Source organism: Onychostoma macrolepis, chromosome 25, assembly GCF_012432095.1.
Source record: "Onychostoma macrolepis isolate SWU-2019 chromosome 25, ASM1243209v1, whole genome shotgun sequence".
In the NCBI taxonomy this organism is placed as follows: Eukaryota; Metazoa; Chordata; class Actinopteri; order Cypriniformes; family Cyprinidae; genus Onychostoma; species Onychostoma macrolepis.
In genome coordinates, this window is record NC_081179.1 from 20,586,072 (window position 1) to 20,612,931 (window position 26,860).

Consider the following 26,860-nt stretch of genomic DNA (forward strand, 5'->3'; position numbering starts at 1 on the left):
AGCTGAAAATTCATTATATGCCTTTCTATCGAAAATTATCTGACATTATAAAGATGAATTTGTTCCGACAGTTTAACTCTGAGTTCTTGTTATGTTTTATTACCATGTGATCTAATGTGAGAAATGTTGAAGGTGTCTGAATAAATTTTGGTTTGACTGTAGGTTGACTCTATTATACAAGTATTTACTATTGTCACCTATCAGTAGAGTATTATCAAGCCTTAGGGTTAGTAACCTGAGGTAATACCTCCAGCAGGACAGGTAGGGGGTGAGACTGATCTCGACTGGGGTCAGGGGTCACACTGCCTACGTCACAAGCTCCTAAGATGGCGTTTTGATGACGACGGGAGAAGTGAGGACCCCTGCCCTTGTTTAAAAGGTATTTGAAAATACAATGTATATGCGTTAGTTGTCGCATATAAATATGATATAAACATCGGCGCGTCGCTGAATTGAGATACTGGTGGTGATTATTACAACAGCAACGGCTTTAAACGCGTTTCGTGATCCGCTTACCTAACCCACAGCAGCCTGGCAAGGTATCATTTCCTGTTGTTTTCATTTTAAACGATCTTTAAAATGTTCATTGTTTAGCCTACCTCTTAGCAGACACCCTTATTGTCGGATTCAGGCGTGGTAGGGAGTATAAAACAATAAATTTGACATTTAGACGCGTATATAATCGATCAGTCCGCAGTTCCGCGTTTATAAAGACAGATACGTGCATATTTAACGTACTTAAAACCCACCGTGTTTTAACAAACCCAGGCGGGGGTTGTTCGCACTACATGCTGTTTTCGACCAGCAAATGTTGATTTTTATTTTGATAACATTTTGAAATGAAACCAAAACACATTTTTAAAACGCGTGTCGTTTCGCAATTTTGATCAAAGACCAGCCCTAATTAATTAGCGCATGCGCATTCTGTCTTCGGGATCTTAAACTGTTAATCTGTAACTTGTAGTCATTATTTGTTCTACATTGTTGTTGTTTGAGGCTCAGTAAAACACGATAAGAAACTGGCATAATAGTCATAATTACAGTACAATAACAATCATCGCCCGTTTTTCAATGTCTTTAAAAAAGCTTCTGCTGAAATGCTGTGGTTTCTGCCGTTTTTGCCAATACTGTAAAATCACAATAAACTGTAGTGTGTATCGATTTCATTTTGTTTCATTGTTAGTTTTAGTTTTTTTTTTTTTTTGATGACTTGGCTGATATAAAGTTACAGCTGTTTTATTGTCGTAACAATAACTTGAGTGAGTATTAAAATATGTGGTTACGTTTTTTGGTAAGAGACGCTTTTAATGCCTTCACATCACTTCTTGTGTGAACTTCAAAACCACAATAGCGTGCAAAAGTAAAAATCACCTTCATTGTTTGTTATTGGCAGAGAATTGTTTAGCAGTAGCATTTACAAGCATTGCAATCAATCATAGTAACTCATTGTATGTAAAAAGTGCTGGGTGGTAACTGATCACATGTAATCTGGATTACATAAGCAGATTCCAAAAAGTAAGTACTTGTAATTACATGCGCAATCAGATTACAGTTACTTTTTTTTATTATTCACACAATGGGAGTATATTGTTCATTATTTATTTATGCACCCTAATTATTCTTATTTCTTTTTTTTTAAATTTCCTTAAAATCCTACTTTATCATACAATTGAGCTTTGACTATTCACAAATGTTGTGTAAATAAATTTGCAAACCATGCTTCTGAATTTGAAGGGGAACAAGCACATCTCAAGCTATTAGACCATGTATGAAACAAATAATGATGCAAGTTACTAAACACACTGAAACACTGTCTTCATCATATCCAGTGACCTTTAGTAACCATTGATTCTAGCAGTCAGGACAAAAATATTTCACACCTGGAAGACTTTGGGCATGTCATTGTTTTCACGTTTCTTAATGTTTGTCAGAATGTAGGGACTCCGAAACTTTTTTGTTTTGTGGAAGTTAATACTTCTAATAATTTAACAACATATTGGCATGTTTACAGTTCTCTGATGTGGGTTAATGGTCACATTGACATGCAAGTAAACAAATATTTATATTTTTAGTGTTCAAGTGTTTAAATTTGTTTTATTTTACATTTTCATTATTAAATTATTAGCTTTTTGTCAATTCACAAGCCCACTGCAGTTCTTGCATCAAGCCCAGTTTGGGAAACCCTGTTGTAACGTAATGTTTGTATTTTTTGGATTGTATTTTATGATGTTGATGTAAAAAAAAAAAATGCTATATTTTCTTTCTCTTTGCTTTTTTTTTTATATATCAATATGGTAAGTTTAAAACACATTGGGGAAAAAAGGTAATCTAAATTGTCAGAATACATTACCTAAAATGAGTGAACTGGATAACGTTACTAATCTATACTACAATTTGTAAGTAATTAGTAGGCTAAAATAGTAGGCTAAATACTTGGTCGTCAACTTTTATGCTTAAAATCAGTGACTAAATGTCAATACATTTCTGTTGAACTGTAAGTACACAGTCATGTTCATTTTTATGTTGCCAAATACTTCTTGCTTCAAATCAATATTTGAGTACTGATGTATTCTAGAACTCAATAGAAATCACTTTTGAACTCAATTGACTTTATAACATTGACAGTTATTTATTGATTGTGACTTTATAATTATGACATATGACGACAACAAGGAATCTAAGCACCTTATCAGTGAAAACGTTTGCATAAAGTTTTTTTGGGGGGGGGGTTCCCCCTACTGGTCATCCCTTGTTTTTTGTTTGTTTAAAACAATGCAGATTTAAGCGATTATCCTTGAGAGTTTGTCACACCAAAATAACATCTAGCCGTCCTTTCTTACAGTGACACCAATGCAAAACATCAAGGGTAGGCGATGGAGCTCCCAAACTACGCCAGTCAACTGCTTCTCCAGCTCAATCAGCAGCGCTCCAAGGGCTTCCTGTGCGATGTCATTATCATGGTTGAAAACACGCTCTTCCGGGCCCACAAAAGTGTCCTCGCCGCCACCAGCCACTACTTCAAGTCCCTTGTCCTTCATGATAACCTCATCCACCTCGACCCTGACATGGTGGATCCAGTTGTTTTCCAGCAAATTCTGGATTTCATTTACACCGGCAAGTTGGCAGATGAGACCTTTGAGGGTGTGGATTTAAGCTCTCTGCTTACCACAGCTAACTTTCTCCAGCTCAATGACCTCGCAAACCTGTGCTCCAGTAAGATCAACCAAAATGGGTCCCTCAATAGCGTGGCTCGTGGAAGCTCCAAATCTTCAGTTCGCCTGTATGAAGACCACTCATCAGACACTGAAACATACACGTGTATGACGCCTCCCAAAAAACGGCATAATGCTGCAAGTAGATGCATTTCGAGAAAAAAGCAGGAATTGGGGTTGGATTTGTCTAAGAAAAATTCAAATTCTGAGACAACAGTTAAGGAAGAAGTCTTTCTATCTAGACCCATCTCCAACAATATGCAGCTGGGAATAAATGGGAAGTGTGTTCCAAAGGAAGAGAAGTGGATAATTCCTTTGGACGGAGCTCAGGAAAGAAAAAGGGAGGGATCCCGAAGAAAATCTAAGGTCAATGGTTACATTCCTCTTGGCAGGGCTGGAAGTCAAATAAGCCAGAATCAGACCTTCACTTTACAGTTGTCTGTAAAGAAAGAGAAAGGAATTGGAGGGAAAACAGATGAAATTGATGGCCAAAAACCAAACAATGGCAGCACCAATTTTGTTTATCAGAAGGAGACCTTTCTCAAAGAAGCTGAAGGGGACAACCCATACGTTTGTATACCATGCGAAAAGGGTTTTCCCTCCTCGGAGAGTCTTAAATCCCATGTGGAAAGCCATTTGGATGAAGATCTGGATGTGAAGGTTGAGGATGAGGAGGAAGAGGAACGTGACGGAGACACTGGAGTCACCAGAGTCTCGCCAGAAGCTCCCGAAAGCCTGGATCAAAGTCCGTTAAAGTCCCTCAAAGATGTCGACACCGTGCGTCCCTTCCCTTGCAATATTTGCGGCAAGATGTTCACGCAGCGTGGCACTATGACCCGCCACATGCGCAGCCACCTCGGTCTAAAGCCATTTGCTTGTGACGAGTGTGGCATGCGCTTCACCAGGCAGTACCGCCTCACTGAGCACATGCGTGTCCATTCAGGGGAGAAACCGTATGAGTGCCAGGTCTGTGGTGGGAAATTTACGCAACAAAGAAACCTCATTAGTCATATGCGGATGCATACCTCAGTATCTTAGAACAGGTCAAAGAGCCCTAAACTAGGAAAACACTGATACCCACAGTTCTCCATAGTGCTTTGGTTTGGGTTGGGTTCTTTTAACTAGGGTTCAGTTTTACAACAAGTTCTCCAGAACACTACAAAGATTCCTCTAGATCTTCTTTACAGGGGGTTCCTTTTTTGAGCTAATGAAGGGTTTAGTTTCACCCATAAATCTTCTACAATTCTGCAAAGAGTCATCTAGGTTAAAAAGGAAAACTCTGGTCCTGGAGGTCTACTGTCCTGCAGAGTGTAGCTTCAAAACACCTGCCTGGAAGTTTCGAGTAATCCCGAAGACCTTGATTAGCTGGTTCGGGTGTGTTTAAGTAGGGTTGGAGCTAAACTCTGCAGGACAGTTGCCCTCCAGGAGCTGAATTTGACACCCCTGATCTAGGGTACTATTTTGGAAACGCATCCAACAAAGATTCTAGATTTTCTCCACAGAGTTTACTTATTGAGCTAATTTAGGGTTCCGTTTGGGCCACACCTCCTCTAGAATGCTACAAAAATCCACTTGATCTTCTCTACAGCGACTTCTTTTTTTTTAACAAATCTAGCGTTCTCTTTCACCCACAAATCCTTGAAAATTTTACAAAGATTCTTCCTGCTCAATATGGAAGTCTCTGAAGATCTAGAGCAGTAGATGAACTGAAGATCTCTTCTCAAATTTTTCTTGGGATCCTACACAATTTCAAAGTCTTGCAGTCTCGTCTGATGAGTTGAATTAGGTGTGTTAGATGAGGAGGACATTCAAAATGCACAGTGGTGGACAGGTTTGAGAAGCACTGATCAAGATCAGGGGTAGTCAACCTTGCACCTGGAAGGCTACCTTCCTGCAGGCTTCAGTTCCAAAACCGCTCCAACACACTTGAAACACCTTGACTAGCTGGTTCAGGTGTGTTTGTTTAGGGTTGGAGGATGGTAGCCCTGCAACAGCAGGGTCACTCAAATCCAGACCTGGAGGCCCTGTAGGGTTTTGCTCAAGCACTGATCAAACTCGCCTACCTGTAACTCTGCAGACCTTGATTAAATTCTTCAGGTGTCTTTGATTAGGGTTGGAGCTAAACTCTTAAAAAGAAAAATGTAAAAAAACCATAAACGGCCTGATTTGCAGAACCCTGATCTATAATTAGAATTCAAGATTTAGAATTAAGACCCTCTGTAATCTATTCAAGAGAGAAACCTTGGCCACAAATCCTCTAGAATTCTATAAAGATTAATTTAGATTTTCTTCAGACACTCTTATCTTTCGAGCTAATATAGGATTCCGTTTGGATCACAAGTCATTTAGAATTCAATGAAGAATCCTCTCCAAAACAAAACCCTAGGTGATCTCAAAAAAGGAAACCTCTGTAGTCTATTCTAAGGTTCATGTTTGGCTACGGTTCCTCTAGAGAAGATCTAAGTGAATCTTTATATTATTCTAAAGACTTTCTAGAATTCTGTTTGCATCACATTTAGAATTCAACAAAAAATTCTCTGTATCTTCTCCATACTGATTTTGTACTGATTTCCTAATTTAGGTAACATTTTCATTCACAAATTCTCCAAAGATTCCTCTAGTTCAAAAGGAAACGTCTGTAGAGAAGATCCAAAGCTTTCTATTTGTGGCATTCTTTCAAAACTAGATTATTTCAAACTTTGTATACCTTGTTGTTTAATCTAGGGTTCAGAAGGGTTTCTCTACAGAGTTTGGCGATGCCATTCCCCGATAAGCATAAAAATGCCAACTTCAGCCAATACCTGTTGTTATACCTCTTTCTTCATACCTTCTTATTCTTGTGCATGAATTGTTTGTTATTGTTAGTGTGTAGCTAAAAAAAAAAGTAGTTTATCCACTTAGCGATGTAGTTTAATCGATTAAAATGAAAAATACCTCAAATAGCTAGTAATCCTCTCAGAACTGAAACAGCCGAATGTTCCTGGTGATACCAGTTATTTTACAGCAGTGACTTGCGATACCTCTCGAATGTAATTTAGGAGTCATGATAGAGTTTATGCTTCAGAAACAGACCGCTGTAATAAAGCTATCTGGGTTGTTTACTTGAATACACAAACTTGCTACCTCAGATTAAACCAAACCCTCTGATTAGCCTGTATGAGATTACAAATACATATTAGAGAAGAGAAACTACACAGTGTCTTCCATATTACAGTTACTCTTGTCTAGTTCAGTTATTGAGCTTAAACTGACATCTGATTCAGAACAGAGGAAAACACACTGCCTGTGTTAATATACACTTTTCAGGGGGTCAGGTAATACTTCACTGTAGGGTTGCGATCTGAGCTAGTGAAGTAGTATTGCTTGAGCAATTAGGGTGTTTTGATGTACAGTTCCAAAGAAATATTGAATGTTGAGATGCTTAAGAAATACTGTAAAACTATAACCAAATCTATATTCTTGCTAAATATTTAAGTCTAATTTATGTTTCTTTCAATTCAGGTTTATATTAAGTCTTTCTTCTTTTTTCAGGGTTTTTCTTTTGGGTTTTTTCTTTCTTTTTCTTATTCCAATGCTTCAACCAATGGCTTAATTTATACAGCATGTTGTCCATATTTTCTTGTGGCATGTGCATTATTATTATGAATTTTTAAAAAAAAGTTAGGTTTAGCAGATTGCATTCACGCATTTAGTGTTGAAACGAGACCAAAAGCATAAAATCTATACCTACTGTAAATATCTTTGGGTATCTTGACATGTTGTTATTATTATTATCAGTTGATATATTACTGAAAGTTTTACTTATTCAAAGATGAAATCATTTTCTTATTGTGTGTTAATTTCTCTACACCATATTTGTTTTAAACTACCTCTGGTTGGGTATTTTGTATGTTGTACATGGGTTTTCATCATGCTGGAGGGCTTTTTAAACAATACCTAATTTTGAGGTTGTATTCATTTGTTTTGTAGCTGCTTGCCTGATCTAGTAATATCAAAAGAGGTACTTTAAATAATAGATCAACTAGCCTAAGATTTGATTTGCTGAATTGACTTTTCAGTTACTCTTTGATTTGTTTTGTGCTTGATTTTTCTCTATTTTTGCTTTATATTGAGATGATTATTTGACACGGTCTGTAAATCAATAGGATTCTAGAATATTCAGGAACTTTTTAATACATAATGGGACTTGAAACTGAACTTCAAAACTGTGACAACACTTTCATTTGCATCCTCTGCAAACCTCAGGGAACATTTTAGGGACACGTCCCAGTTAACTTTTTGAACCATAAAGCGCCATTAACCAATGTTTTTGCAGCTATTTGTCTTTTTTTTTTTTTTTTTTTTTTTTATTAATTTAGATTTGTTTCAATATTTTCCACAACAGACACAATGCGCCTTCAGGAGGTTCGGCAGCTCTTTGCATTTGCAGTACAGGTTTGTGTGTGTGTGTACATGTATGGTTTTGATGTGGTTTTCAAATGCTTTTGAAATGTCAAGTACTTTGTTCTGAAATGATGATGCTAAAGTATTTGCGACCTGTTTATGAAAACCAAAGCACATTTTCACTGTTTGAAGAATTTAAGGTCCTATTGTATATAACATTGTTCTCAGTTATGACATGAAATAAAATTAAATGCTGATCAAATAACTACACTCTCCCATTTGCTTTTTATTGACTTTATTGAAGAAAAAAAAGGCTTGTGATAAATTAAAAATGGCGTAGACGTCCATGAAGGTGTGTGGGTCATCTTGCCTCGTCTTACTCGTTCTACCTACTTCTGTTTGAAATGTTCATCATTGCAAACTGTATACCATACTATTTTAAACAATAGTATGCAGTATATATAGGCCTACTGCAGAGCACTATTCTCAGAAAAAAAGGTAGCCTACAAAAGGGGCAGAATCTTTTCAAAAGGCACTAATATGTTCCATTTTGGTTCCTTTAATGTACTAAAATTCATCCTTTAGGGGTGAATCAGATACAAATGTGTACCTAAAGGTAAAGGGTCCTGTCACAGTGACAGCTTTTGTACCTTTTTTCTGAGTGTAGCTTCAGTGCTTTCATATGTTGTCCAGTAGGTGGCGGCAAGAATCCACACAACTAGGTGAAAGCGATCGCCATTATTCACTTTGAGCAGCTTTGTGAGATATAATTTAAAGGAATTTGAGCTTCGAGAATGGGAATTTTGCAAATATTTCAGGGTTAGGTTTTGGCCTATAGTTTGGTGATGTAGTAGCCTATTTGATATTTCATCAATGAATGATATGTTTCTTTGAATGCTTTTATTTTAAGCGTCATTTTGCACCCCAATTAATAGTAGTGACAGCTATATAAGTTTGTTCTCTTTTCTGCATCTTTATATGATTCCGAAGGTTTTTCTGTTGCACCACAGCCTTCATCTTCCATTAGACACCTACCTGTTACAGATCTGCATCCCCACACAAGCCAGTTGAGTCCTCTTGTCCTTAAGCTCCAGTGAACTCAAGATAAGGCCCAGTGTTTTCACATGTAAATGACGGCTGTATTGTTAGCGCAGAGTGGCTCGGAGGGCTTCTGCGCTGTTATCTGATGGTGTGCAGGCTCGGGGTCCGGGACAGTGGCAGGCTCAGGTCGCTCAGAGAATAGCACAGCTGGCGGCGTCCCACGTGCGGCTCCTGAACACAGAGAGAGCAGACACTCTGAGCAGGGTGGGAACTCGCGCACTAAGACATCTACAAACAGAGAATTCCCCATTGTGGCATTATCAGAGAGCGGCCAGCTTGTGCTGCGCACACATAGACAACAAGTACACAGAGAAAGAAACATTCAGAGCAGCTGAATAAGAAGTCTTTGCTCACTTTGCTCTTGTTATCTCACTTTTGCATAGTGTTTGCATAGTTAATGGTTCGGTGAGCCACTTCGTTTTGCTTTCTTATTTTAACCTTTTAAACTTAAATTCAAAAGATTAAAGATGCCAGTTCTCATATCTTGTTGTTTGTGGACATTTTTTGATCAACCAGAGGTAATTTTAAAACCACAAAGGAATCTTTCAAAAAAAAAAAAAATGTTTATGATACACAAAGTTTTTATTCCCTGGATTTTAAATAAACATACTTGTGCATACTTAAAGACGCCAGAAATAAATTCTCTGATCTGAAATACTGATAAAATATAAACAACATAAAACATGTGAATGTTGACAAAATGGTAAATAAGTAGATTGATAGATAGATAGACAGACAGACAGACAGAGATAGATAGATAGACAGACAGACAGACAGAGATAGATAGATAGACAGACAGACAGAGATAGATAGATAGACAGACAGACAGAGATAAATAGATAGATAGATAGATAGATAGACAGACAGACAGACAGACAGACAGAGATAGATAGACAGACAGATAGATAGATAGACAGACAGACAGACAGACATACAGAGAGAGATAGATAGATAGATAGACAGACAGACAGACAGACAGACAGACAGACAGAGATAGATAGATAGATAGATAGATAGATAGATAGATAGATAGATAGATAGATAGATAGATAGATAGATAGATAGACAGACAGACATACAGAGAGAGATAGATAGATAGATAGATAGATAGATAGACAGACAGACAGACAGACAGACAGACAGACAGAGATAGACAGACAGACAGACAGACAGAGATAGATAGATAGATAGATAGATAGATAGATAGATAGATAGATAGATAGATAGATAGATAGATAGATAGATAGATAGATAGATAGATAGATAGATACAGACAGACAGACAGACAGACAGAGATAGATAGATAGATAGATAGATAGATAGATAGATAGATAGATAGATAGATAGATAGATAGATAGATAGATAGATAGATAGATAGATAGATAGATACAGACAGACAGACAGACAGACAGACAGACAGACAGACAGAGATAGATAGATAGACAGACAGACAGACAGACAGATAGATAGATAGACAGACAGACAGAGAAAGAAAGATAGATAGATAGACAGACAGACAGACATACAGAGAGAGAGAGATAGATAGATAGATAGATAGATAGATAGACAGACAGACAGACAGACAGACAGACAGACAGAGATAGATAGATAGATAGATAGATAGATAGATAGATAGATAGATAGATAGATAGATAGATAGATAGATAGATAGATAGATAGATAGATAGATAGATAGATAGATAGATAGATAGATAGACAGAGATAGATAGATAGATAGATAGATAGATAGATAGATAGATATAGACAGACAGACAGACAGAGATAGATAGATAGATAGACAGACAGACAGACAGAGATAGATAGATAGATAGATAGATAGATAGATAGATAGATAGATAGATAGATAGATAGATAGATAGATAGATAGATAGATAGATAGATAGATAGATAGATAGATAGATAGATAGATAGATAGATAGATAGATACAGACAGACAGACAGACAGAGATAGATAGATAGATAGACAGACAGACAGACAGAGATAGATAGATAGACAGACAGACAGAGAAAGATAGATAGATAGATAGATAGATAGATAGATAGATAGATAGATAGATAGATAGATAGATAGATAGATAGATAGAATAGATAGATAGATAGATAGATAGAGATTAAAAAAAAAGTAATCTTTGCGTAATGGTGTCAGATCTGACTAACAAAGCACTCAATATCACCAACCCTGTAAAACCTGGAAGAATCAAAGAAATTATGAATGAAGAGAAGGAGACATACATACAGCATTGGAAAGAACAAACCAAAGACCAAAGTCATCTCCAATGTTATCTGAAACTCAACAGAGAGTACAGTCTGGCTGACTATCTGGTCTCAGTCAGGAATATAACTCACAGACATTTACTGACGAAGTACAGACTGAGTGACCACCAGCTGGCCATAGAAAGAGGACGACATAAAAAGACGTGGTTACCTAAAGAAGAGCGAATCTGTAACGAATGTAGATCAGGATCAGTTGAGACGGAGGAACACTTCCTCCTCCACTGTGACAAATACACGTCATTAAGAGTGCGTACTGTACAGTCAAATACAGCAGATTATTCCTGAGTTCCAGTCACTCCATGAACATGACAAACTAGGAATATTACTTGGTGAAGGACCTACTTCCTCTTTGGTAGCACAACATATTTATAAATACCATAAACTAAGAAGTAAAGAGTGAACACATCTGCATTAGTAGTACCATTAATGTTTATATAAATATATATGGATGTATTTTGTTTTGTTTATTTATGGATGTATATTTGTTTTTATTCTGCTATGTACAATGCTTTGGCAATATGTATCCAAGTATGTCATGCCAATAAAGCAATATGAATTGAATTGAATTGAATTGAATTGAATTGAATTGAATTGAATTGAATTGAATTGAATTGAATTGAATTGAATTGATAGACGGACGGACGGACAGACAGACAGACAGACAGACAGACAGACAGACAGATAGATAGATAGATAGACAGACAGAAGAGTGTAATAACTATTCGTGATCAGGTGATTTGATTAGAACAAATATGAAGTTTGTCCACACATAAAGCAAAATAAAATAAAGCACAGACACAGGCCTTGTTTTTGATTCAACCTTGCAGAGTTCAGATGTTGGAAAGAATATTACATTTCACATTAAATAAAAATAAATGATAACCAGAAACATACTTGTTCACTTGCATGTACTGTATATGTTAAAATTGGTTAGATACCTTTAGGTTAGAATGAATATATTTTTCCACATTTGAGGATCCGTGAAGTAGATTTTACTGAAGAAATGGTTCGATTAGAAAATAGTTCACCCAAAATTGAACATTTGCTCACTCTCAGCTCATTCAAGATGTGGATGAATTTGCTTGTTCATTAGATTTGGAGAAATGTAGCATTATATCACTTTCTCTGTATCCTCTGCAGTGAATGGGTGCCGTCAGAATGAGAGTCCAAACATCTGATAAAAACATCACAATAATCCACAAGTAATCCACACCACTCCAGTCCATCAGTTAACATCTGGAGAAACCAAAAGCTATGTGTTTGTAAGAATTGTTTTTATTTCAAACCGTCGCTTCAAGCTAAAATCCATGTCCTCTATCCATAGTAACGCTTTCTCCAGTGAAAAAGAATTCTGCACAGAACAAGCACTGTTTAAAAGTCCAAAACAGCTCTAAACAAAAATGTGGGTGGATTTTGCTGTGAGAGACAACAGGAGATGGACTTTTTCACTGAATGAAGCGTTATTATGAATTATGTACTCATGTTTGGCTAGAAGGTTTAAGGTTAAAATACCTTAATGATGGATTTGTTTCTTACAAACTCACATCTTTTCACTTCACAAGATGTTAATAGATGTACTGGAGTGGTGTGGATTATTGTGATGTTTTTATCAGCTGTTTGGACTCTCATTCTGACGGCACCCATTCACTGCAGAGGATCCATTGGTGAGCAAGTGATGCAATGCTACATTTCTCCAAATCTGATGAAGAAACAAACTCATCTACATCTTGGATGGCCTGAGGGCGAGTGAACATTCAGTAAATTTACATTTTTGGGTGAACTCTACCTTTAACAGTTTGAGGAGCCTAACATGAGCCAGAAATGAGCAAATAAATTAAATGTGTTGTACAATCAAAGCAGGTTGCGTCTCCTAAGTGCCCTGCAGTCGGTATGTGTTTCTGTCCAGCGCATGTCAATTCACAAACACACAAAGGACTGGGGAATGTCACTTTTGTCCAGTACATTCCAGGTTGCAAGGTGGAAACGGACTGGAAAAGACAAAAATGATGCTGTAACGGGCGCTCGCACAATAGAGGGCAGCGTAAGGGTCAATGAGGCTTATTGTAAAGCGCATTACAGGAGCCGACGTAATGTTGGCAGTAAAATCACAACGTGTGTGTGGTCTCAAATGAGCAGCGTTACACTTTATCAAGGCCCTGTGCTTGTCTCCTGGTGATATATGAGTTTCTGTATCAGTAATAAATGCAATGTGCTGTGTGTGCATTCGATGAATACTCTTGTGTATGTGCTCGAGCTCACGCAGACGCATTTATCAAAAACAGCGCTTTATCAGCACACTGCTTTCGCCATGTCTGTTCGCTTATAAATATTCCTGCGGCCGGCCGGAGCGGAGCTGGGTCAGAAGCGCACAGCCACAAAAGAACACGGAGAAGAAAAGGCAGAAAGTGTAGCGGTTTTGGTTTTGAGTTGGGCTTTTGTTTGCGTCTCTACACCCTCCCCTTCAGCGGGACAACGGCGAGGAATGGAGGCCTATTCAGCGGAGGGAGTGGTGCTCCGAAAACACCCCTCGGCCCGGGACGGTCACCAGCTCCTCTCTGTGTTTGAGGCTGTCAAAGGGGCCGGAGGGATCCACCCCTGAACTCAAACATTACTGTCTGCTCCGCGAGTGACTGACGTGACGTGACACGACTAGAAGACTCCCATTATAGCCAACAAAGCTGTGTACAAAAAAAATACTCAGAAAGGACTGCTTTGGCATCTGCAGCAAAGTGGTATAAGCAAATATTTAACTTAAAGTTTATTAATAGTGATATTAGTAATAGTACATGTTTATGTTCTTTGTGTTGTATTATTTTTTATATTGATTGTTGAAAATTGGTGAAACTGAGGTTGCATTTAAACTAGTGCTGCCAAACGATTAATCGCGATTAATCGCATCCAAAATAAAAGTTTTGTTTACATAATATGTGTGTGTGTACTGTGTATATTTATATATAAATACACACACATGCCTGTATATATTTCAGAAAAATATGCTATGTTTATATATTAAATATATTTATATATAATATAAATTATATGAATATAATATATACATGTAAATATTTTCAAAATATATACATGTGTGTGTATTTATATATACATAATACATATACACACACATATATGTGAGGACTAAAGGTGAATTGCACTCATTGAGTCATTAGCTATTTAATTATTGATGCGCAGGGAAAATATACATACACTATTACATACCTTGGGTCACTGGTGACCCTATACACTTTTTACAAAAAAATAAATAAAAAATTCTGAAACCGGACATTCCTTTTTTTCTGTTATATTGTTTATAATGAATAGATGACATAATAAATAGATTGAATATAATATAATATAATATATATATAATATAATAATTATATGTCATGCGTTACAGGGTTAATTCTTCCATACAAAAAAAGTGTGTTATTTGATTGTAAAGTTGTGTAAATAGTCATGTAGGTGGTGGGACTACTTTTCCTGGTGGATGAATACTCATGTCATTTCTGTGGGTGGCTGCTTGTCTGTGTAAACAGGTTCTTCTGCGTATGGTGTCAGAGTTACAGTGTGAGATCATATGGAGTGTGTTTGTGCTGAATGTGGCTCTGGCTCACAGAAGAGGATGTGTTATGGCCTCCTCTTCTTCTATGGTTAGTAATGAGCCTCTCTATCACCACATAAACCCTGAGCCATCTGGGGGTCTTGGCCCTCCCCTGTGTGTGTGTGTGTGTGTGTGTATCTTTCATGAGGTATATGGCATTTCATGTACATTAGTTCAGTCATATCTGGAAAACATGCAACAGCAGATATAGTTACAATAATGCACATTGTACACACATTAATTTATAATACACATTATAATAGCAATACAAATGAATTATATATCAGCAGTTTTGAGTATAATAACTTATGATTCAATATGCAGGTTGATGATTGCTAATTACAAAAATGAAGTGCATCTGACATATACATATAGTAAATATTGAATAAATATTGATTGAATATGTGAACTAGTGCATAACTAATCATATATTTTATTTGTAAAAAATATATAACAATAACAATAATGTAAGTCAATAAATTATTGTTATCAATAAGAAATAATGTTCTAATAATAATAATTATTATTATTGTTGTTGTGGTTGCTGTCAATTCAAATAGCAATAATAATTATTATTATTGTTATTATTATTATTGTTGTTGTTGTTGTGCAAATATAATTATTATTATGAATAACGATAATTTATTGACTTGAATACTCTATTATTATAATGAGTATGATGATGACGACAAGAACAACAACAAAAACAATAAGGTCTAATAATAAAAATAACTATTATTATTATTATTATTATTGTTGTTGTTATTGTTGTCAATTCAATTATTATTAATATTATTATTATTATTATGTATGTATTATTTTAAAACAAACATTATAGTAAAACTTATTATGAATAACAATAATTTATTGATTTGTTTAATCTATTATAATCTGGTAATAATAATGATAACAGTAATAAAATGTATTATATTAATCAAGTCAATAAATAATAATAATCTCACATTGGTTGGATAATTGCATTGAAAAATCAAACAATAAATGTTTCCAGTATAAGTAATTATGTATTAAATATTTAGTTAAGATATTTTAAAAAATGTGTATACTAATTTATTATTAATATTGTTTGTTATTATAGTGCCTATTTATTAAATAATTAAAGAGTAGTTATAAGGTCACTGCAACCTGGCAACATGTCACACATTCCTGAGGGAAAATTCCTATAGCTACATTTCACTATTCCTCAAAAACATGAATATCTGGCCATATTTATCACAATATCAGAATTTGTGTCCCATTAAAACCTTGACTATACTGCTGTAATTTGATGCAATTTAAGATAACTATATACTCTATAGTCGGCTCTCACTAGAGTTCATTGCTGACTGCTTAATTTCAAATCTATTGCTGAATCATGCCATTTTTTTTTAGGCCAAACTTTGTTCACTTCCCCCCAAAAAGTAGATATATACTTGCTCTCATTCAATAAATCAACTATTCTGCCATCTTTTTCCCACCGGTATGGGGATGAATACACTCCGATGAAAAAAGGGGAAAGAAAGGGGAAGCGGGGGGATATTTTTAGCCTAGACCTTGTTCCTGATTTGTGACCATCGAAAGCAGACTCGTTTAGCATTGCAGACATGAATAAATATGGAAAAAATAAAAAATAAAATACTGAAGCATGTGCCTTTTTATGAGATCTATGGTACAGTGGGTAGGTTACATGTTTTTGTTGTTGCTCTCAAGAGTACTAAGGTTCGAATCCTGCACGCGACATGCCCTTATCCCATCCAACACTTTCTTGTCTTTTGACTTTATATAGTAGGCAAAAGGTCAATTAAAGTTTCTTTTGCTTGTGTTAAGTATCTCAGTTTCCATGTTCAAACAATGAGCGAATATATGAGTCACATCCAGACATGCTTTCTCTTGATCAGCCGACATCTTTTGTGAGATCTAAAGTTCAAAAAAGCTTTGTTTCTTTGCCCGATAGTTCTTTGTCACTCTGAATTTGGTTGCCTTCCTGTAACTGTACTTCAAGCAAAGGTTTCTATAGTGATCTCAGCAGCTATTTCCTTCAGACAAAAGCCAAACAATGCATCACTTAACAGAGATGTCTTGCTTAAGCTTTGACCTGCTTTCTACCCCAATAGAGGAAGAGACAGTGCCTGCAGACACAAGGCCGAACACAATGGAGTCGTAAAATATCACGGGGTAATATACACGCACCAAAACAAAGTGGCAACCCCAGACAAAAAAGGCATCTGTAAATATTGCTGGTCAAGGCGGCAGCATGCTGAACTTCTGACCCTTTGGATAACCCTAGATGCCAGTGATTTAAGACAATTTGGTCATTATTTGCATATTACTGACGCATTACGAACACAGAGACACACCCTGTGTCCCAATTTGCGTGCTATCTACGATTGCCTGGATGATGGTGGATTTTCAAACTTTGTTGGCTAATATTGCTAACATTGCCTCATGGAAAAGGAGTAGCTTGCAATTGTTCTCTTTCGGCTTTGTCAGCTGAAGAAACTTGGCAAGTAATGCGAGGCCAGTAACAGTTATTCTATATATGAACCTAGTGTTATTTATCTTGATGCTAATGCTATACAGAATTCAGCTAAATGCTAATGCAAACACAAGCAGTATGTGATAAAAGGAGCCTTTCATATCCAGACACTATGTGGTGCTATAAAACACTGCGCATTTACACTCAAAAGTACTTTTCCATCACCACTGAAGTTTATACTTTTAAGGCGCAAAATAGAAGTAGGCAAAAGCAAATCGTTCTAAAATGCTTCAGACTGCAATTCAGAATGTAAATTCTGCTATAGTGAGCATTAGATTAAAATGTCTACAGTCCATTTTCTCTTTCATGTCAACTTCGCAAATAAATAGTTTGAAGAGAATCTTGCTGAGAAAGTTTGTTCTTATAAACATGTTTATAGGTATGGAACCACGGAATAAAAATATAAAATATCATAATGCTGACATTTTTCTTGTAATTGCAAGTTTATATCTTTCAATTCTTTCTTTTTTTAAAAATTCTGAATTCTAAATTTCCGTCTGGTAATTCAGATTTTTTTTTTTTTTTTTTTAGTTTACATTTCACAATTCTGACTTTTTCCTCAGAATTTTAAGTTTACACCAGGCAATTATTTTTTTCCCGGAATTCTGAGTTTACATTTCACGATTCTTACTTTTTTACTCACAATTCTGAGTTTACATCTTGTAATTCTGATTTTTTTTTCTTGGAATTCCAAGATTAAATTTCACAATTCTGAATTCAGTTTAAATCTCGCAATTTTGATTCCCCCCCACCCCACCCCACCCCACAGAATTATAAATTTACATTTGACAATTTTTACCTTTTTTTTCTTTCTCAAAATTCTGAGTTTACATCTCACAATTCTGACTTTTTTCCAGGATTCCATGTTTACATTTAAGTTTACACCTTGCACTTCTACTACTTTTACTTTTACTTTTACATTACTTTTTCCCTTGTAATTCAGAATTTACATCTCACAATTCTAGCGACACCTGACCTGACCGATTACACATGCAGAATTCTGAGAAAAATATCAGAATTGTGAGATGAGTCGCAATTACCTTTTTCATATTTTTATTTCATGATGTAAAAAAGCTTCCATTGTTAGTTATCTGAATAACAGATCTTGAAAGGCATTTGAACTCTACCACCCCCTTTGAGTACCAGTATTTGTTAGCATAAATAACATATATTAAAATAAAATTTCCACCAAAAATTGAATTTCTGTCAATTCTGGATTAACTTTTCTATCTAGAATGCACTGACCGTGATTCGTGTAAACTTATTTATGCGAATTAGGACGATACTGGGAGAAAAGAGCTACTGAAGACACTGAAATGGCAGCATCTGCTAGGCCATCTGATAGGGTGCTTCAACACCATCAAATGCTCTCGGACAAGACCGAGAGGATAAGAGATTTACTGAGAGGATATTTCTTCCCAGACAAAACAAATGCTACTTGTGACTCTCTAAACCAGAGACCCAGGAGGTGGAGGGGGTTTACATAGCGGAGCTCAGCTCATCCTCTTAATTTGCAGGACCAAGAAAGTTTGTGAAAAGGCCCAAATCTACATGCTGGGGGCTTAGGACAGCGGCCGCTCAATGGGCCAGTTTAGTCATCACAGCAGGACTGGGGATTTGTCATAGATCTGAGTCTCCCACCAAACCGCATCCATCCACTTTCTGTTCGGACACTAAGAAGGACGATTTCTCCGACAACCATCCGAGAACATCTTAGATCAACAGAACCACCTCCAAGGCCTTTTTGTTTGCGCATCGGTGCGTTAATCTGTGCCTCCAATGTCTCTCGCCGCAAACGCTGGTAGACCACCTCTTCTCTCCCTCTCCGCCCAAGGCAGCGGTGCCAAACCGAGCCGCTTTCTCATGTTAATCACACACTTTGTCCCAGGGTGGATTATCCTGCCGTGGCTTTTGTTCCAGCCCCTAGCAGAGCCCCGCGAGGTCGACCTCGTCCTCTGCCTCAGACACAAAGATCCCTCGCGCACGCAGCCCAGTGCTGAGCACGTCTCTCCACACACAAATTAGTCAGGCACAATCCAGCACTCACGGCGAAGAGGCCCCTTGCTTGTTAAAAATGACTGCACATGCTGCCCAACCGCCAGCGTGAGATGCAACCGAATGGGTGACTATTTTAAAGGGCTTGTTATGGAAACACACGAAACAGACTCGTAAGCTGATGTGTTACGGCATCCCATGATGCATTGTGAAACTCACTAATTACTACACTTTTTGAGGTAGAAGTAGAAGAAATTGCTTTTGCTTCTTGAGCTTGCTTTCCTGAGGAAAATACTTGCACTGAATTTTCAGATCTTAACAGTACCCTTCACATTGTACACATTGAAATTGCGAATTGAAAATGCACCCAATGCATGCAAAGACTCCCAAATATCATAAAAAAGTTATTACGCTCGCATGAGGTGGTTTTCAGGCAATTTGAAATATACTGTATATACAGTCATGGCCAAAAATATCAGCACCCTTGGTAAATATGATCAAAGGAGGCTGTGAAAATTAATCTCCATGGTTAATACTTTTGATCTTTTAATAAAAAAATTGACAAAAATCTAACCTTTCATTGTATAATAAGAATTTAAAATGGGGAGAAATATCATGTTTCTCTCTAATACACATTGGCTACAATTAACGGCACCCTTTTATTCAATACTTTTTGAAACCCCCATTTGCCAGTTCAACAGCTCTAAATTTTCTCCTATAATGCCTGATGAGGTTAGAGAACACCTGACAAGAGATCAGAGACCATTCCTTCATCCAGAATCACTCCAGACCCTTTAGATTCACAGCTCCATTACGGTGCTTCTTCTCTTCAGTTCACCGCTCATTTTCTACAGGGTTCAGGTCAGAGGACTGGAATGGCCAGCAGAAGCTTGGGTTTGTGCTCAGTGACCCATTTTTGTGTTGTTTTTGAGGTTTGTGTTTGGATTATTATACAGTTGGAAGATCCAAACATGGCCCATTATAAGATTTCTAACAGAGTCAGTCACTTATTGATTTTTTATCTGTTGGTATTTGATAGAATCCATGATGCCATGCGTCTAAACAAGATGTCCAGGACCTCCAGCAGAAATATAGGCCCACAACATCACAAATACAGCAGTATATTTCATTGTCCACATGGGGTACTTTTTATCCCTGTGTTCACCAAACCCATCTTGAGTGTTTGCTGCTAAAAAGCTAATTTTTTAGTTTCATCTGATCATAGAAGCCAGTCCCATTTGAAGTTCCAGTCGTGTCTGATAACTGAATATGCTGGAGTTTGTTTTTGGATGAGCGAGGAGAATTTTTCTTGAAATCCTCCCAAACAACATGTGGTGATGTAGGTGCTGTTTGATCTTTTTTTTTAAATGGTTTTCTGACCCAGAGACTCAACTTTTTACTGCAATTCTCCAGCTGTGGTCCTTGGAGAATCTTTAGCCACTCAAACTCTCCTTCTCACCGTGCATTAGGACGATATAGACACACGTCCTCTTCCAGGCAGTTTTGTTACATTTTATGTTGATTGGAAATTCTTAATTATTGCCCTGATGGTGGAAATGGGAATTTTCACTGCTCTAGCTCTTTTCTTACAGCCACTTCGCTAATTTGTGAAGCTCAATTATCTTTTGCTGCACATCAGAAATACATTCTTTGGTTTTTCTCATTGTGGGTGAGAAAAACTGGGGTGCTCAAAATTGGGGTGCTCAAAATTGTGAATATGAATGGGAATATACTTCAGAGATATTTTACTCATAAGAATTTCTAGGGGTGCCAATAATTGTGTCCAACGTGTATTTAAGAAAAACATTTATTTCATAATGATATTTTCCCCCATTTTAAATTCTAATTATCCAATGAAAGGTTAGATTTTTGTGAATTTTTTAAATAAAAGATCAAAAGGATTAACAATGTAGATAAATTTTCACACCCTTCTTTGATCATATTTACCAAGGGTGCCGATATTTTTGGCCATGACTGTATATATATATATATATATATATATATATATATATATATATATATTGCAATCATGCAATGGAAACAGGTTTTTTTTTTTTTTGCATTTACAGGTCACCTGGCGTACAGAAAAGTCACATGATCATTCTTTAATGTACTAAAACCTCCAAGAATTACGTCATATGTGGCCGCTGTCAAGTGTAAGGGATTTGCCTTGCCATTGATGCTTGGATAACCCTTTATTTACACTGCATTACGGCTCTGACATGGCCACTCTAGTCAATGCTTGTGTTTTTACCAGCTGTACCAGGGCACATTTCAAAAGCGTCCCAGAAGCGACTCTTTGTGCTGCTTCGCTAAGGATACATCTACGTCTCCTTTGATTAAAAATAATGACTAGTGCGATGGCTGCGAGAAATGCAAACCTACCAACATCTGTTGCCATGACTTATCGTAAGAGGAAAAAAATATGTTTTAATTGCATAACATCGGTTAATGGAAACACCATCGTTTCGCAAAATTTCTCATCAATTTTTCCCAGTTAGTGTTTATATTTATTGCAAATGAAGGAATTTTAGGAGAAATGCCTAATTATCCTGAACAATAATATTTCTCTTTGAGATGTTAACATTGTAACCTATAAGTAAAATCCCAAAGGTGATGTTTTCAATATCTCATTTGCTTCTCAGAGACTGTTACGTGAGCAAACTGATACTTAGCTACTTCTGATTTTCAGAATTTTCCATTGAAAATAAAATCCCCAGTACTGTACTCTCCAAAAGAGACCAGGTCTCAAACTGAGCTCAGATTTTTGCTGAAGATACAAAAGCAAAAATCAAAGATCTCAATAAGAACACAGATATTTCTCATTAAATTCATCCCATTTGGTTTTAGTTTTATTTTTATCCCAGGGAATTTTTGAGAAACATCTCAGACCAAGTTGATACTTGATCTGAGACCACCATTAATTCTACAGCTTCTAAGCAATGCAATTTCTCTCTAAGATATCACATCACAACCATTAAGAACAAAACAACCCAAAAGAAATCTCTGAATATCTCAGTTGTTTCTCATAGACAGTAATACGATCAAATGGAGACTTTTGCTGAAGTTTTCTGCATCCCATCTTTCCCTACTGAGAAAAAAGTCCAATAATTTCACATATCTCATGAGAAGATTTAGAAGAGATCTCAAGAATGTCCTAAACTGAGCTTAGATTGGTGTTCAAGATAACATTTTGCTGGAACAACTGTCCAATTGGTCCCTAACTGTTGTTTTTCCTAAAGAATTCTCCTAAAGACAAAGTAGATCCTTAAAACAAAACTAGGACCTCCAGAAAATGAGCTATCAATGAACGATACTCCTCTGGACATCACATCCTGGCTCTCAGACAATGAGACACACATACTCGTCATAGCTCTTGTTTACTCCCTGACTTTTTCCCGTGTGTTTGGCGTCAGGGCAGATCCAGTCTTCTCCTCTCAACCCTGCGATGCTCGATAACTCCACAAGCTCTCACAGGTTTGTTAATTAGAGACATGCTGAGCCCTCAGGTGGTACGACGACAAGCAGCTTCTGCACAGTAGTCTTAACCTCATTTGAACCAATTCAGGCTGAGAATCAAGGGAATACAGGGTTCACTGGCTTTTTAACATGCATTTTATATACACTACTGCTGGCAACAATGCATTTTGGCAACTAAAATGAAATGACTTACAAAATTATCACGTTAAAGGTATGCATGATAAAAATGTGAAAAGAAATATGATTTTGATTTTCATTTAACTTGAAAGGTCAAGCAGGACAAACTAAGAGACCAAATAAAAGGTAATATAAATATGTTGATAGCTTGCTGACAGACAGTGCTAGAGCAAAATTATGGGAAAACAAAGACTAGACTTTAAAATAATCTCCCAGTTTCTCCTTAGTGACACAGAGGTATTTCTTTCCCTTAAAGTAATTGGCCACCCAGGCTTTCTCTTGATTGTTTTTTTTTTTTTTTCACACACGTGGATGTCGTCCTTTTGCCAAGAGTTTCCCTCCCGCACATCCAACCAACAGATAGGAGAGTTTCCATGGAGAACCTCCAGAGACCCAAAGAACGAAAACAAGGCTGCCAGAGAGAATTCTTTTGATTGGCTTTTGATTTAAATATCATCTTCATTTTATAATAAATAGCTATTTCTATCTAAGGAAGGATGTTGAATAGTAAATGAGTCAATGAAAAAATAAATAAATAAAATAAATAAAACGGCCGCCTGTTACCATCACTGTAAAAAATGACTGTGATTTTAACTGTAAAAAACTGTGAAAATGCTACTGTAAAAACCTGTTAAATAGTTAACAGTAAGTTCCTGTAATTTACAATTAAAAACTGTAAACTGACGTTCCCAGAATTCCCTGCGTTGCATTTCAAATTTTGTTTGAATTTGATGTTTTTTCTTTGAAATGACTGTTTCTTCTTAGTTTTTTTCTTAGCAGTTATGTTTATTAGGGTTTTATGTTACATCTAATGTTGTTAAATTAATGTTTATTTGCATATTTCAGTTTAATGAGTCTCACCATGATGGTGTTTAGTGCTTGTGTGAATGACACTGTGCACGGTCTATGTGTGTTATTATTTAAAAGCTGCTTGTGATGGGCTTTGGTTCATCATGTGACTTTCTCATCACCACCTGCATTTGGTGGTTATCAGTGTATTTCAAAGGTACAAAACAGATTTCAGTACTTTATTAGGTTGGTATATTAACATTACATCAGTTAATGAAATTACGGTATTTAACTGTAAATTTAAATTAAAACCGTAAAAACTAAAATGTTGTTATTGTATTTTTTATGGTAGAATTCCGGCAACCACAGCTGCCGGTTTTTTACCGTAAATTTTACGGAATTTCTTTTACAGTGCAGTAAGCAACTTTTGTGAAAAAGAAGTACACTTTTAAAAAGAGAACTTACTACAGAAATAATATAATTTCAAAGAATATACTTAAAGGCAAACTTAATGTAATATTTTCATATGTATGTTAATATGCATGTTAATTAAAACTAACTGAAAATGAAGTATAAACTGAAAGTTTATATGCAATTTAAATGCAATTATTTAACGGTGATTTTTTGACCCGATTAAGTAGGACTAAAGTACATCTTTATATAATACGTTAGAATTACTTATAAGTGCACTGCTGAATGTACTGACAATCATTTATGGTGAACTAAAATATACATATGAAATAATGTCATTTCTATTGAAACTTGTATGCCATGTATTTACGCATCTCTAATAAAGTTGCAGTTTAGTCTTTTAAAATATATTAACTTTAAATATAAATGTAATATCAAATAACACATTAGAGTTAAAATGAACATCAAGTACTTTATATGTGTTTTAATATGTTAGTCATTAATACATTAATAAGTGTACTTCTTTAAAGCACTAAAAAGATTAGTAAAACAACGATTCGCATTTGTTTTTGTATTCAAGCTGTACTTTAGATTAAAATTTTTAATTTATAACAAAGTACACTGTAATGAAACTGTACTTAAGTGTGTTAAGAAACAATCATGAAACTAAACTATATTTAACAGGTTAGTTCACCAAAAAGATGATATTTTGACGAATGTTAACCAAATAGCTGACGGTAGCCATTGACTTCCATAGTATTTTTTCCATACTATTGAAGTCAATGGCTGCCGTCAACCATTTGTTACTAATATTCTTCAAAATATTTTCTTTTGTGTTCAACAAAGAAACTCATACAGGTTTGGAACAAGTGGAGGGCGAGTAAATGACGGCTGAAATCACATTTTTAAGTACACTTAAGTTGCCTTTATTTAATTAATATTATCTACAAGTACATTTTTTATATACTTTTAAGATTTAAAGTACACAGAAGTGCACATTCAGTATAATTAAGCACAGTTCTTTTTGTAAACATCCTTGCAAACACCCCAAAACACCCTTAAAATCACATGAAGCTTAAAGCAAACTTAGCTAAGCAGTAGTGAGTTTTGCAATAGCAAGCAATAGTATTTTTTTTTTTCACAAAATTAAAAAATCTAGTTGACCATCTCGAAACCTCCAACACAAAACATTGTGCTTTAATGATAACCTTTTAAGACCAAGCCTGTGTGATTTTGCATGCTTGGAGGTCTTAGAAGTTCTCAGACATCCTTTTTGTTTATTAGATTAAATGAAAGCAGGAAGAAAAGCTGAAGGTTTGCAGGAATCTTCCGCCGAGCAGCAGGGTGATAGATGAGCCAAGAGCCCAGCTCATAATTACATTAGTAAATTAGAGCAATGACATAATCCGGTCACCTCGAGACCCCGTTACAGGTCACCATTATTCCTTCAAGCTTACTGAAAACTTGTTTGAAAGAAATGAAGCAACAACAAGGAGAGTAATTCGATTGCACAGCGGCTCCATATGGCACCCTGGATGTTTGTTGTTTTAATGGACAGATTCGTGTGGACGGCCCGTCGGACACAACAAACGCTGTTCAAATGCCAAAAATCCTCCCCCAAACCTACAAAAACATACATGACGAATCTGGTTAAAGAATAAAAGATGGTGAGGACAATGGTGGGTGGAAAACTGGAGGATTGGCGTGGGGTGAAAGAGGGGGTGTCAAGCGATCCACAAAAACCCTCGCTGGAATAACACTGGGGCGCTATGGGACACACAAAAAGCACAGGCACCTCTTTTCTGCTTTGCACGACTGAAAGGGCAAGATAAGGGAATTTGGCAATATTATGCATATGTGTTGGAGAGTTTAGGCTGATGATAATGCAGCATTTTGTTTGACAAGTCTTACTCTTTTTGGGATAGACTCTCTTTTTTGTGCAGTGTATTGTGAAGTGAGGCTTTAGCCGGGCTCGTCTGTGCAAAGACACGGAGGTCAAGGTCTGACTTTCAGAGCCTCCGAGATCTTACACACAAACAAGTGCAGAAACGATCAGTCATTTATAAAAGACAAAATACAGAGGGCCTTGCATAGGGAAATGTTTAAAGATTTGTCACCACTTATCTATTTTTTATATGACAGAGGTTGCAGTTAAAATAATTACAATTTTGATTCTATTTCTGATTAAATAATACAAACATGGGGTACTGTATTGAAAGTGCACATTTATTTAAAATATTCTAATTATTTTTTAGTCTTTTATAAAAAGCTCCAATAAAAGTAGTAAAAAAAAGAAAAAACATATTGGCTATACATAATTTATCTATTTACTTCCCTAGATGTGTATTTTAAAATCAAAATGAATAAAATATATATGTAAACATTATAGTGATACTGTTATGTAAAGCTTTAAACAATATGAAATGATACAATCATATGGTACTGTACCCAAACTGAAAAATTATTTTCAATATTTTTTTGGTCTTATGCAATATATATGGCTTAAACTAGTAAAAAAAAAAAAAAAAAAAACTTTTGACTAAACATTTTTCCAATTTACTTCCCTAGATGAATATTTAAAATATAAATATATGTAATAATTATAATAAAACTGTTATGTAAAACTTTAAACAATATATGTTAATTACAATATATTAACAGAATTTTTATTTTTCCATATGAGTAATTGTAAGACATGCCATTACTAGTGCTTAAAATACACTGAAAAAATGTAATGTAGGGATGATTTTAAAACGATTTTTTTTTCTGAGAAATTGCTATTAAATTGAACAAATAATGACAGCAACTTAATACTTGTGAAAGTTTGAAGGAAAAATACTGAAATAGCATTTTCTTTAAAAAGTATATACAAAGAATTTATAATT

At 35.9% G+C, this 26,860-nt stretch overlaps 1 protein-coding gene across 3 annotated transcripts; it reads left to right on the forward strand.

The window, feature by feature from the left end:
- The first annotated feature begins 33 nt into the window (after positions 1–33).
- hic1l (hypermethylated in cancer 1 like) lies at positions 34–7,849 on the forward strand. 3 transcript variants are annotated; one of them, XR_009269419.1, is made up of 3 exons: positions 34–379; positions 2,843–4,503; positions 4,622–7,849. XR_009269419.1 is itself a non-coding variant. In XM_058767724.1 (2 exons), exon 2 carries the CDS (start codon positions 2,874–2,876, stop codon positions 4,248–4,250), a length of 1,377 nt encoding a protein of 458 aa, XP_058623707.1. In that variant the 5' UTR covers positions 34–379; positions 2,843–2,873; the 3' UTR covers positions 4,251–7,849. The 3 variants fall into 3 exon arrangements, 2 of the variants coding, with proteins under 2 accessions (XP_058623707.1, XP_058623708.1); XM_058767724.1 differs by having other exon boundaries at positions 2,843–7,849; XM_058767725.1 differs by lacking the exon at positions 34–379 and adding an exon at positions 386–539 and having other exon boundaries at positions 2,843–7,849.
- Positions 7,850–26,860: the final 19,011 nt, after the last annotated feature.